The sequence below is a fragment of the Pristiophorus japonicus genome, chromosome 14 (assembly GCF_044704955.1).
Source record: "Pristiophorus japonicus isolate sPriJap1 chromosome 14, sPriJap1.hap1, whole genome shotgun sequence".
NCBI classification, from domain to species: domain Eukaryota; kingdom Metazoa; phylum Chordata; class Chondrichthyes; family Pristiophoridae; genus Pristiophorus; species Pristiophorus japonicus.
In genome coordinates, this window is record NC_091990.1 from 63,211,776 (window position 1) to 63,224,315 (window position 12,540).

Consider the following 12,540-nt stretch of genomic DNA (forward strand, 5'->3'; position numbering starts at 1 on the left):
ATCCTAATTGTGCCATCATGAAAGGATTTCCGACACAAAATGTCTGGTCCCAAACATTTTGTATCGGATTTCCTTTTTGCTATGACAGGGAACCTCATGATGTTGCATCAAAAGAATACAGCACACAATTGATTACCTGTTTAAAAATTCAGAGCACAGTAAACCATGGCCAAATGAGAAATTCAGAATATGAGAGACCAATAAATGTACAAACAATTCCCTTTCCAGCACTTAGGATTTTATGTGAGAATTCAATACAATATATTTCCACATTAATTCCAGCTCTATAGAGAAAACGAAAAGGTAGTTCATAACTGGAAATATGGTGTTTACTTGTTTTAGGCGAATTGATACACATAGCATCAGGGCTGGAAATCAACTGGTCTACCTCTGTTGCCTAGTTTTGGCTTTACAGACAGCATGGTCTATCATGTGCATTAGGTCAAACCACAGTACTCAAGAAACAGCAGAATTGCTAGAACAAGATGGTTTGATTTCACAAAGCATAGGGGTGGTAGAGAGCCAATTCACATCTATAATTATGTTCAAACTATGAGCTCCTGACCTCAGCAAAACTGCCATGGGAAAGCTACCAAGAAAGGAGTAAATCCAAGTGAGAGTGAGCAAGACAAACCGTTGCAGGTTACCTGCACACACCTTGGCTGGTGAATTTTCCTTCTTTTGGGGACAAATAAGTTTGAAAATGGAGAAGGGAGGGAAGGACAGTTTTTTAAAAAAAAGCTTATTCAGTTTTACGCATGAAAAAACTCTGCAGTATTGCTCAACTCATAATACCCCTACCTCCCTTCCAAAAAAGGATACAGCGGTAAGACCAATGGTATATTCCAGGCCTGGCGGTAGTGACTAGAAAACATACAACATGGAATTTATGTTCCTCTTATTTGTTGACAGTTGAAGGACAGTGGCTGGAGTGGGGACCATGGAACAGGTGCTCAGTAACATGTTCAAATGGAACGCAACAGAGAACCCGCAAATGTATTTCGACCCACGATTGGACAGAGTGTAAAGGTCACCAGGCTGAGGCCCGGGACTGCTTCAATCAGGAGTGCTCAAGTAATTTCCTTTGTTCTTAAATAGAGTAACTTATCACTCTAAACCTTGTTGCTTGATAACAGCCTCCAATTATAACACTCACTGCTTCAGACTCTCTCTAAAATTACCACTCTAAATCTTAGTGATTGACAACAACCTCCATTAATAAATTACTGTGCCTCTGGATGCCTCCAAAATAGTGTAGTCATTCACTCTAAAGCTCTGTAACTGACAGCAATTCCTGTTATAACACCCGATTGCCTCTGGGTCCCCTTCAATAGAGCAGTCTCTAAAGCTCTGTGAGTGACAACAAACTCCGATTATAACAAACAGTGCCTTTGGCTTTTTATCTAATTAAGCAATGATGCAATCTTCGCAATGATATTGTTGGATATAGCACTCATCATATTGAAACTGTAAGCAGCAAAAAGCGTAATTATAATCACAAATAAAACAGCAACAGTACCAAAAAAAACTATTATAGTGAGAGAAGAGTTCAAGATGGAATGACATTCATCAACTTCTCCAGCTTTGCTCCTGTGATTTATCATATCATCTGAATCCATTTGTGATTACAGCCCCATAACTCACTCCTGCTATCTTCTATATCATGAATTTTTACAACCTGCAAATATTTCCATTTTTACCTGCTCTCAGCTTCTGTTGATAGTTCCTGCTGGAGCAGTACTGGGAGACAATGTAGGGTTCATGGTTTGTAAAAACCTGCACTATGCCTCTACCCCTCTGTAGAAAATTGATTAGATTGAGCCAAAGGATGAGATATGAAGGAAATAATCAAAGGAACATGATGTCAAATTTCTGTACAACTTAATAAGATAAATATCTTCAAGGGGAAAGATTTACTCTGTTCCCTATTTGCAGGTACAAATAACAAATAGAGAAAATATTTTCCAGTATATGTTTTGTTCCCTTAACCTCTTAAATGTTGCTTTACAATATGTGCACAGTATGTTATTAGTATGTTTTATCACAGTGGCTCCTCAATATATTATAATACAGGTACAATGAATTACCTGTCGATGTATGGTACACTACAAGTGCAGACATGGTACAATATGGCACAGTTGCAGGTAATTGTACATTGTATTACAGAACAGGTAAAGTCTGTTGCATGACGTGCACAAATCTATTTAGTTATTTATGTATATAAAAATGGTGGGGCCAAAATTGCCCCTTTTTATAGCTGTTAGCGCATTCGAAGAGGGGCACTAACGGGGTGCAATGGTGTTTTCGCCCGTGGGAGGGGGCATCCAGAGAAATTGTCTCGGAGGTTTGGGGGTCCCTGGCGGTCCCGCCAGCACTGCGCTCCACGATTAGCGCTCCGGGCCAGCGCACAACCAGCAGTAACGTCATCGCTGTGCATGCCACCACCCCGCGCCGGCCCCATTGTGTTCCGCGGGGTAAATTGTCCCGCAGGCCATGAAGATGGCGTGGGCGGGTCACGAAGCTGGCAGACATCCATCACCCGGGCACCTCCTAAAGCATCCGCGTAGCGCTGGCCTCCTCAGCACAATGCTGCCCCAGAAACGCCGCTCCAAGGAAGCAGAGCACTGGAGACAGCGCTTCGCTTCCTTTGAGGGGTGCACGGCCCAATTCCACGTCAGGTGTGAGATTTCCGGGCCGGGCGCAGGAAGTCCTGGCCCCAGAAAGTTACCAGCCCCAATCGAGCGAAGGGCAATTTCGGGGCGGGGACCAGTATGTCTGACACAAATTTTGTCCATCACACTCCAGACATCATACATTGCTACAGATGCAAGTAAGCAATCAATTACTTAATGCAGCTGACCCGCAGCCGAAACTTACAAGCATTTTCCAATCTATACTATTCTCTTACCAAACAATTAAACTCTGATTTATCTGAGGTTCTGTTTACTTAACAACATGTTTTTGGTCTTAAGGGGATGCAGCTTTACTGCAGCAGTTGTATTGTGTATTACATGTTATAACACTCCTCAAAAAAAGCTGGATATCATCTAACTTATTGGGCTCAATTTTCCCCAGTGATTTGTGCCGTTTTTTTGGAGCAAGCTGCTTTTTTTGGCCTAAGTGAAAAAAACAGTTTCCCTGATCAATTTGCACCAGCGTTACGATTTTTTTAGGTACGTTTTATTTTCAGCCAAAGGGGGCGTAACCTGCCACCTGCACCAATTCTGGCCATTTAGGCAAGTTTGGCCAGCTGAGAGTTACCCCAGTTCTGCTTAGGCCGGCATATGTGGCCTCTGCAGAAAAACCTTCCGAATTAAAGAGATCGTTGCTGGTAAGGAAATTGGCACAGGTAAGTGCAGCAGATGCCTGGACAGCAGCAGGAAAAGTAAGAGAGAGGGGGAGAGAGAGGTGGGGGGGAAGGGGGAAGAGGTGAGTGGGGGAGAGAGGGGGGTAGGGGGAAGCCGTTCGAGTTTTGTTAGGTGTGGGGACCGGGAGGGAGGAAGCCATTCGGCCTGGGATAGGGGCATTGGAGCAGACCGGGAGGCCATTCAGCCTGGGCTAGAGGCAGTGGAGTGGATCAGGAGTCCACTTGGCCTGGTCTAGGAGTGGGGGAGCAGACTGGGAGGCCACTAGGCCTGGGATAGGGACGGGGGATCGGACCAGCAAGCCCTTCGGCCAGGGCTAGAGGCGGGGGACCAGCAAGGCACTTACGGGGGGAGGGGGGGGGGAGCGGGACTGGCAAGGCACTCGGGGCTGGGGTTTGGTTGGGGGAGCTGGAACTAGACCGGCACCGGCAAGGGGCTCAAGGCGAGCTAGGCAAGAAGACCGGCCAGCCCTTTGGCCAGAGCTAGGGGCGGGGAGCGGGACCAGCTTTAATAATTGGAGGTAAGTTGCTGCAATATATTTTGGTGTTTTTAAGTTGATGCAATATGATTTAGTGTGTTGGGAGCTGGCTGTATGTTTCACTTTGCAGCCTCAGCTCGCATTGTGTGCCTGGTTACCCGATCTTTGTGGCGCAGATCAAGGCTCCAACCAGAAAACGAAAGGACAGGTTAGGCCACGTCAAAAAGAAGAAATCCAAGGGGGAATCTTAGAACATTTTTTTTGGTGTACTTGGGCCTCAAAAAAACGCGCGTAACTTTTCAAGTACGCCAAAAAAAATGCTTTGGGGAAAATTGAGCCCATTGTGAGCAGTACTATATACAAAAATCTTTCATCTAGCAAGGGTTACACTCCAAATGTCTCACAGCAGACATTACACTTACAAATACAAAACAATCTGAAAAAAAAGAAAGAAAGCCTTTTACCCAAAGCCTAAAATTTTCAAGCAATTGACATTAGCTACAATTATAAACACCTACAATTACTTGGATTCCCACAGTGTGTAGTTGAGTCATTAAGGGAGCATCACAATCAGATGCTCCAGATACCAGACTACTCAGAGCAATGTGATGGGAGCTCTGCTTATGTACATGTAACAGTCTTGAATTTAATGTGCATCTGTAATACTCTAGACATCACACTCAAGATGTCATACTACAATGTGTCAAACTTTGAACCAGATGCAAAACATGGAAACATAGAAACATAGAAAATAGGTGCAGGAGTCGGCGATTTGGCCCTTCGAGTCTGCACCACCATTCGATAAGATCATGGCTGATCATTCCCTCAGTACCCCTTTCCTGCTTTCTCTCAATACCCCTTGATCCCCTTAGCCGTAAGGTTCATATCTAACTCCCTCTTGAATATATCCAGTGAACTGGCATCAACAACTCTCTGCGACAGCGAATTCCACAGGTTAACAACTCTCTGAGTGAAGAAAGTTTCTCCTCATCTCAGTCCTAAATGGCCTACCCCTTATCCTAAGACTGTGTCCCCTGGTTCTGGACTTACCCAACATCAGGAACAATCTACCCGCATCTAACCTGTCCGTCCAGTCAGAATCTTGTATGTTTCTATGAGATCCCCTCTCATCCTTCTAAACTCCAATGTATAAAGGCCCAGTTGATCCAGTCTCTCCTCATATGTCAGTCCAGCCATCCCGGGAATCAGTCTGGTGAACCTTCACTGCACTCCCTCAATAGCAAGAACGTCCTTCCTCAGATTAGGAGACCAAAACTGAACACAATATTCCAAGTGAGGCCTCACCAAGGCCCTGTACAACTGCAGTAAGACCTCCCTGCTCCTATACTCAAATCCCCTAGCTATGAAGGCCAACATACCATTTGCCTTCTTCACTGTCTGCTGTACCGTATGCCAACTTTCAATGACTGATGAACCATGACACCCAGGTCTCGTTGCACCTCCCCTTTTCCTAATCTGCCGCCATTCAGATAATATTCTGATTTCGCGTTCTTGCCCCCAAAATGGATAACCTCACATTTATCCACATCATACTGCATCTGCCATGCATTTGCCCACTCACCTAACCTGTCTAAGTCACTCTGCAGCCTCTTAGCGTCCCCCTCACAGCTCACACCGCCACCCAGTTTAGTGTCATCTGCAAACTTGGAGCTATTACACTCAATTCCTTCATCCAAATCATTGATGTATATTGTAAAGAGCTGGGGTCCCAGCGCTGAGCCCTGCGGCACTCCACTAGTCACTGCCTGCCATTCTGAAAAGGACCCGTTTATCCCGACTCTCTGCTTCCTGTCTGCCAACCAGTTCTCTATCCACATCAGTATATTACCCTCAATGCCATGTGCTTTGATTTTGCACACCAATTTCTTGTGTGGGACCTTGTCAAAAGCCTTTTGAAAGTCCAAATACACCACATCCACTGGTTCTCCCTTGTCCACTCTACTAGTTACATCCTCAAAAAATTCCAGAAGATTTGTCAAGCATGATTTCCCCTTCATAAATCCATGCTGACTTGGACCGATCCTGAGACTGCTTTCCAAATGCGCTGCTATTTCATCCTTAATAATTGATTCCAACATTTTCCCCACCACTGATGTCAGGCTAACCGGTCTATAATTACCTGCTTTCTCTCTCCCTCCCTTTTTAAAAAGTGGTGTTACATTAGCTACCCTCCAGTCCATAGGAACTGATCCCGAGTCGATAGACTGTTGGAAAATGATCACCAATGCATCCACTATTTCTAGGGCTGCTTCCTTAAGTATTCTGGGATGCAGACTGTCTGGCCCCAGGGATTTATCGGCCTTCAACCCCATCAATTTCCCTAACACAATTTCCTGCCTAATAAGGATAACCTTCAGTTCCTCCTTCTCACTCGACCCTCGGTCCCGTAGTACTTCCGGAAGGTTATTTGTGTCTTCCTTCATGAAGATAGAACCAACGTATTTGTTCAATTGGTCTGCCATTTCTTTGTTTCCCATTATAAATTCACCTGAATCCGACTGCAAGGGACCTACGTTTGTCTTCACTAATCTTTTTCTCTTCACATATCTATAGAAGCTTTTGCAGTCAGTTTTTATGTTCCCGGCAAGCTTCTTCTCGAACTCTATTTTCCCCCTCTTAATTAAACCCTTTGTCCTCCTCTGCTGAATTCTAAGTTTCTCCCAGTCCTCAGGTTTGCTGCTTTTTCTGGCCAATTGATATGCATATTTCTTGGATTTAACACTATCCTTAATTTCCCTTGTTAGCCACGGTTGAGCCACCTTCCCCATTTTATTTTTAGTCCAGACAGGGATGTACAATTGCTGAAGTTCATCCATGTGATCTTTAAATGTTTGCCATTTTTAATGGCAATCTCAACAATCTGAAAAAAAGAGAAAGAAACCTGAAGGTGGTTACTGTTGTCCTGGAATTAACCACGAACTGACGAGCAATTACAATTACCCAGATTTGCCCCGTTAGACTACTCCCCACTTGAGCACTTTAAAGTGATGACTGCTTTAGCAGCTAAATGCTGCTGCAGCTATGCTCCAGATCTCAGATTACCCGTGAGCGAGCCGCTTCACTATGACATTAAAGGTGTATATTACAGATGTGATAATATAGTATTTTAGCATACAGTTACACATACACTATTATCTTAAGTAGGCTGTATGTTTCCATAATTTTTGGCTGTTTACATAAATCATGGTCCTGCAATTGGTTTGAAGAATTGGCATACTGCACTGAGTGATGGACTATGAATAGCTTACCAGCTCATCAGAACATGTGATCACAAGAACGTATGCAGCAAAAGAAGATGTTTGGTCCCCCAAGCAAGATTCAGGCATCCTGTGGCAACATGTGCTCTTTGAGCTTGCCTTTGATGCTGATGTTTTTTGTCTATCAGAGTCTTTGAGCAGAAATGCTCGGCATTTTACTATTACCCCAGTACTCTTTAATAATGCTTCTTAATAATCTCACTTTGTGTTGATGACATTTAAAGATGTCACATGTAATACTTTCTGTTTGGCTTATTCCAAAATAAATGCATACCATGCAGTTTTTCTGAAACTTTGGGATGAAAGTGGGGCCGTTTGGTTAACATTGACAAAGCTGTTTTCAGATAAGGCAGAACAGGGTGATTGTCATGGTTCCAATTCAACTTTGATAAGTAAAGCCAGTTGAGTAAATCAGAATTATTCAAAATTGTTTTGGATCATCCACACATAACTGGCACTAAACCTAAATTAGGGAGTCTACTTCCAACTTTTAGTGTCAACATTCTTCTGCATGTTGTGAGTGCAGAAAATGGTATTTCAGCAGATTTACAAATCAATTGTGAATTAGGAAGGCGGTGGTGGAAGTTAAGCACAATTTCCTAAACTTATTGCGACATAGTCAGCCTAGGACTGTTCACTGGGATATAGTCAACCTAAGACTGTTCACCGTGAAATAGTCAGTTTAGAAGTGTTCACTGTGAAATAGTCAGTTTAGGAATGTTCAATGAGAAATAGTCAGTTTATGAATGTTCACTGTGAAATAGTCAGTTTAGGAATGTTCACTGGTGTAATATATTTGCTTCAAGGGTTCTTTGCTTAAGAATTCATAGCAACATATCGTTATTTAGAACTAGTTGGTTTATTAGAAAACGGTTTAACAATCGCTATTTAGAACTAGTTGGTTTATTAGAAAATGGTTTAACAATCACACTACACATTACCAGTTCATCCACCGTGCTCACACCCACCTGCCTCATCGTGGATCAACCGAACCCAACTGGTTGGCGTTTTATTGAGTCTTGTGAACATTACATGATTGGTTAAGCCACTCCCAACTCAACAGCTCTACAACTATTTTAATTAAACTATAAAGCCGAGTGCTCCCTTATTAAAGGGGCACTAGAACTGACAAATTAACAAATAAAACTTTGTGAACTTTAAATGGTCAAATTAAAATTTTGTTGCTGGGGGTGATGATGCACTCCAGTCCCTCTGGTGCCCACCTCTCACGGAAGGCGGAAGGAAGTGTACTGGCAGACACCGCGTGCTCCATTTCCAGGGACACCCTGGCTCAAACGTAGCCGCGGAAGAGAGGCACGCAGTTGGGCTGAATGTCCGCCTGTGCCTGGACCGATTAATGGCCACCTTGGCCAGGCCCAGGAGCAGTCCAACGAGGAAGCCCTCCGACCTGCCCGCTCCCGTCTGCGCCGGGTGCCCAAAGATCAGGTGCGTGGTATTGAAGTGCAGCCAAAAATCGAGGAGCAGCCCCAACAAATAATGGAAGAGGGGCTGCAACCTCACACACTGTACATACACATGGAACACGGTCTCCTCCAGACTGCAGAAATTGCAGGCGGCTTGGGAATTTGTGAACCGACTTAAAAACTTATTGCGCAGTACTCCAGGCAATGTCCCCAATAAATAAAGGGAGGACTCTCATGTAGAGAGCCCTCCATTGGGGTCAACAGCTCTACAAACCTGTGAGTGCATACATTACAACTGGGAAATAGTCAGTTTGGGACTGTTCACTGTGAAATAATCAGTTTGGGACTGTTCACTGTGAAATAGACAGTTTAGGAATGTTCACTGGGAAATAGACAGTTTAGGAATGTTCACTGGGAAATAGTCAGCTTGAGACAGTTCACTGTGAAATCATCAGCCTAGGACTGTTCACTGGGAAATAGATAGTTTAGGAATGTTCACTTGGAAATAGTATGGAACTATTCATTGGGAAATAGTCAGCCTATGAATGTTCACTGTGAAATAGTCAGCGCAGAACTGTTCAGTATGATATAGTCAGTGAAGGAATGTTCACTATGAAATAGTCAGCTTCAGGCTGTTCACTGAGATAGTCAGTTTGGGAATGTTCACTGTGAAATAGCCTGGAATGTTCACTGGGAAATAATCAGTTTGGGACTGGTTCATTGTGAAATAGTCAGCCTAGGACTGTTCATTACGATATACTCAGCCTAGGAATGTTCACTATAAATTAGTCAGCCCAGGACTGTTCAGATTTTCTTTGTGTGTTTGTGCGTTTATCAGGGAGAGCGCTCATAGGAAAGTGGAATGGATTAATCTGCTCTTCACTCAGTGATTATACTGCCAGGGTCAGGTGCAGCATGGATAAAATGTAGTGCATAAATTCTCTAAATTAAAGTACTTTAACCCATAACCTCAGAAATAGTTTGGGAATGTTCACTGTGAAATAATCAGTTTGGGACTGTTCACTAGGAAATAGACTGTTTAGGAATGTTCACTGGGAAATAGTTTGGGAATGTTCACTGTGAAAGTCAGAAGATGACTACCCTCCCCTCAGCAGAAGTGACACATCTCTCATCTGATGCAGCTGCCTAGATGCAGTAAATCAGTGTGTGCCAGGGAGCAGAATCCCAATAATGGAAGCAATCATTCGGCAAGGTTGAAGTATTCTTTCGACATTATTTATAAAATTCTTCGAAAGTTGAGCCTAGAATGTTTATTTATTTTTTTCATGAGATAAATGTGATTCAACTGAGTAAAGGTAAATGGGGCCGGCTCATTTTACTTTAGTTTTCTGAAAGTCTAAATCCCTTCGTTATATATTGTTCTTTCCTTCTGCCTCTCAAATAAATCTCTGTTGATACAGCAACCCGATAGCTCCAGAGAAGACAGCTCACTTCGCAATCCAAGTTCCAATCTTCAGGCTGCCTGATGGTTTAATCTGTCATTCTCTGTAATGTTGACTTTTGTCACTTGTTCAGAAAGCTGATATGTGGAACACCTCTCAAAAGTGAAGAATTTGGGTCAAACTGTCAACTTGGTTGGTTGGAACAATGTGTGAAACAAATGTTATGATGGCCATAAGCAAATAAGACAAATATATTAATAAATGCACAAACTAAGTTTGATCAAGCACAATCTTTTCACTGAAGTGTTTCCATCTATATAGTTCTTTAATTCTCCTGGGCATTTTACCTACTCTATTCACTCCCAGGTCATTAATTCTGTGCCTGCTTGTGGCTTTTGATCCACTCCCAGGTGCATTTGAATGCTTCATAGGGAATATACAGCACTTCACTTTTTCTCTCCTTCTCTTCCAGGCCCACCCTAAGTGCTCCAGTTCAGGATGCTCAGGACCCGAGGTCCTGCCCGAGCACTCAAGATGGACTGTCTTCCTCCGTCACAGCAGTGTAGGGGTGGTCTCACTCGCACTATTCTCATTATCACCATGCACTCTGCTGTTGCTCTTCCAGTTACAGGCTTCACTCCCCAAATTGGGGGACAATGGGTTGCTGCTGTACACTAGGAACAGACAGGTTCGTTCAGCTTTGGGACAGAAAATTAGATGTCCCAATGTTGATTGTGCGTATGTACTCGCCAAAATGAGCACTTCTGGCCTGCAATAGTGCTCTGTTATGTTCCTGACTCTGACTGTCTTTGTCCTCAACCACAAAGAAACCAGTTACAAATGCTTTCCCCTCATTATCACTGCCTACCTTGTATCTTTGTTCCTCCATCCTGTTCTGTATCCAATACACTGAAGCCCATTGGGCACCCATTATTGGATTATCGGGCTATACTTTTGGTTTTAAAAGCTGCTTTAAGTAAAGTACTCATGTCCTAATGACCTTCTGTGTAAAAAAAACATTATTTTGACTTAGATATGCGGGAGAGGGATTTCTGTAATACTTGCTTCAGATGGTTGTTACCTCACAGATTGAGACAGTCAGAGTTTGATAACAAAGTGGGAGGTTACAGAACATGTTTCTGGACATGATGATGATGTGTTACATGACCCAAATGATTGAGGAACCACAAAGGGCGAGGCAACATTAAACTTGATACTGTGTAATGACCAGGCAACATTGGACCAAGCTACAGTTAAAGAGCACCTGGGAAATAGTGAAGATGATATGTTAGAGCCTAGCATTGGGCTTACAGAGGAGAGGTATGCTGCACAAACTTTCAATTTTCAGAAAATGGATCTAGATGGAAGGAAAAACTAGCAGAGGACAGAATACTGGGCTGACTTTTAAAAAGAAGCATAAAGAAGAAAAATGAAATACATTGTTGTCAATGCAAACTTGGAAAGAGTTGCAGAGGAGAAAAAAGATTGATGTGGGTAACACAGGAGAAGAGCTTTCCTGAAGTAAAGATGCACATGTAGATCAGAGGATAGGGATAAAGAAAATAATAAATTTAGGAAATCAAAGAAACTGACTAGCAGAAAAAGAAAACAAGATTGGGATTGTTGGGAGAATAAAACACAATGTGAAAGGCTTTTATAAATCTATCCTTGGTAAACAGGCAATCAGGGAACTACAGAATCGCTGAGGGACTCCAAAAGGGGCATTATATCAAGTGACTACAGAATGACAAGTGTTATAATTGAATTCTTTGGCCTTGATATTTATGGGGGGTGAGGAGGGTGTGGCTGAGGCCGAAAACAACCGAAGAACCCAACAAGGCCAGGGACGCAGTTGTCCTGCCGACCTTAACGGCAGGACCTCATTAGCATTTTGTAGGTCTGTCTCCTAGCCAGCAGCCAGACAAATGGCCAGGCTGGCCGGCAGTGGGAGGGAACACCAGAGGCAGGAGGCTGCAACTGGCTACTCTTAGGGACGGTCCTTCGCAATTGAGAGCAGAGAGAGGCTTGCGATCAGGAGAACTGGTGGGAGGTCAGCAACTGGGGATGTGGGGAGGTCAGCAATCGGGGCAGGTGGGAGGCTTACTTGAGGGACCTGGGGGGATCATTCCTGCTCCCCCTGGCCCACAAGGAGTGCTGAAGGAGGCACTTACCTTGTGGTGCCGGCAGCTCCCACTTTCATTTCACTGTCATGTTTCATGACCCCCGGGAAACTTGTGCAGCCACAGTAAATTTCAAATAGGGCTCCCAATTGCACTGTGGGAGCCCTATTTAAAAATGTCAATTAAGGGTCCCGCCTCTCTATGGCGGGACACTCATACACCCCAATATCCGCCGCTGTACAAATAGTGGTGTGCATGGCGAGTTGGGATCGTGTTGTGCATATTTCACTTTTTAACCCCCCCCCCTCACTCGTCATGGGTGGGGAGGGGTGGTTAATATCAAGACCTTTGTGTCTGTGCTTAAGAATTTTCAATGGGAGGCATTGGGGGAATCAAAATAGGTCAGCGAGGACAGAATTGATGGGTAAGCAGCACTTAGTGCAGGATAGGATACAGGGAGCAGAGATTTGGA

At 43.7% G+C, this 12,540-nt stretch overlaps 1 protein-coding gene across 5 annotated transcripts in view; it reads left to right on the forward strand.

Annotated features, from left to right (window-relative positions):
• Nucleotides 1-12,540, forward strand: part of LOC139279927 (adhesion G protein-coupled receptor B2-like) — a 1,236,268-nt gene that overhangs the window by 600,523 nt on the left and 623,205 nt on the right. For all 5 annotated transcript variants that reach the window (XM_070899255.1, XM_070899259.1, XM_070899256.1 and 2 more), the window contains one exon: nucleotides 913-1,074. In XM_070899255.1, coding sequence (XP_070755356.1) covers nucleotides 913-1,074 — 162 coding nt within the window. The remainder of the gene's footprint in view (nucleotides 1-912; nucleotides 1,075-12,540) is intronic.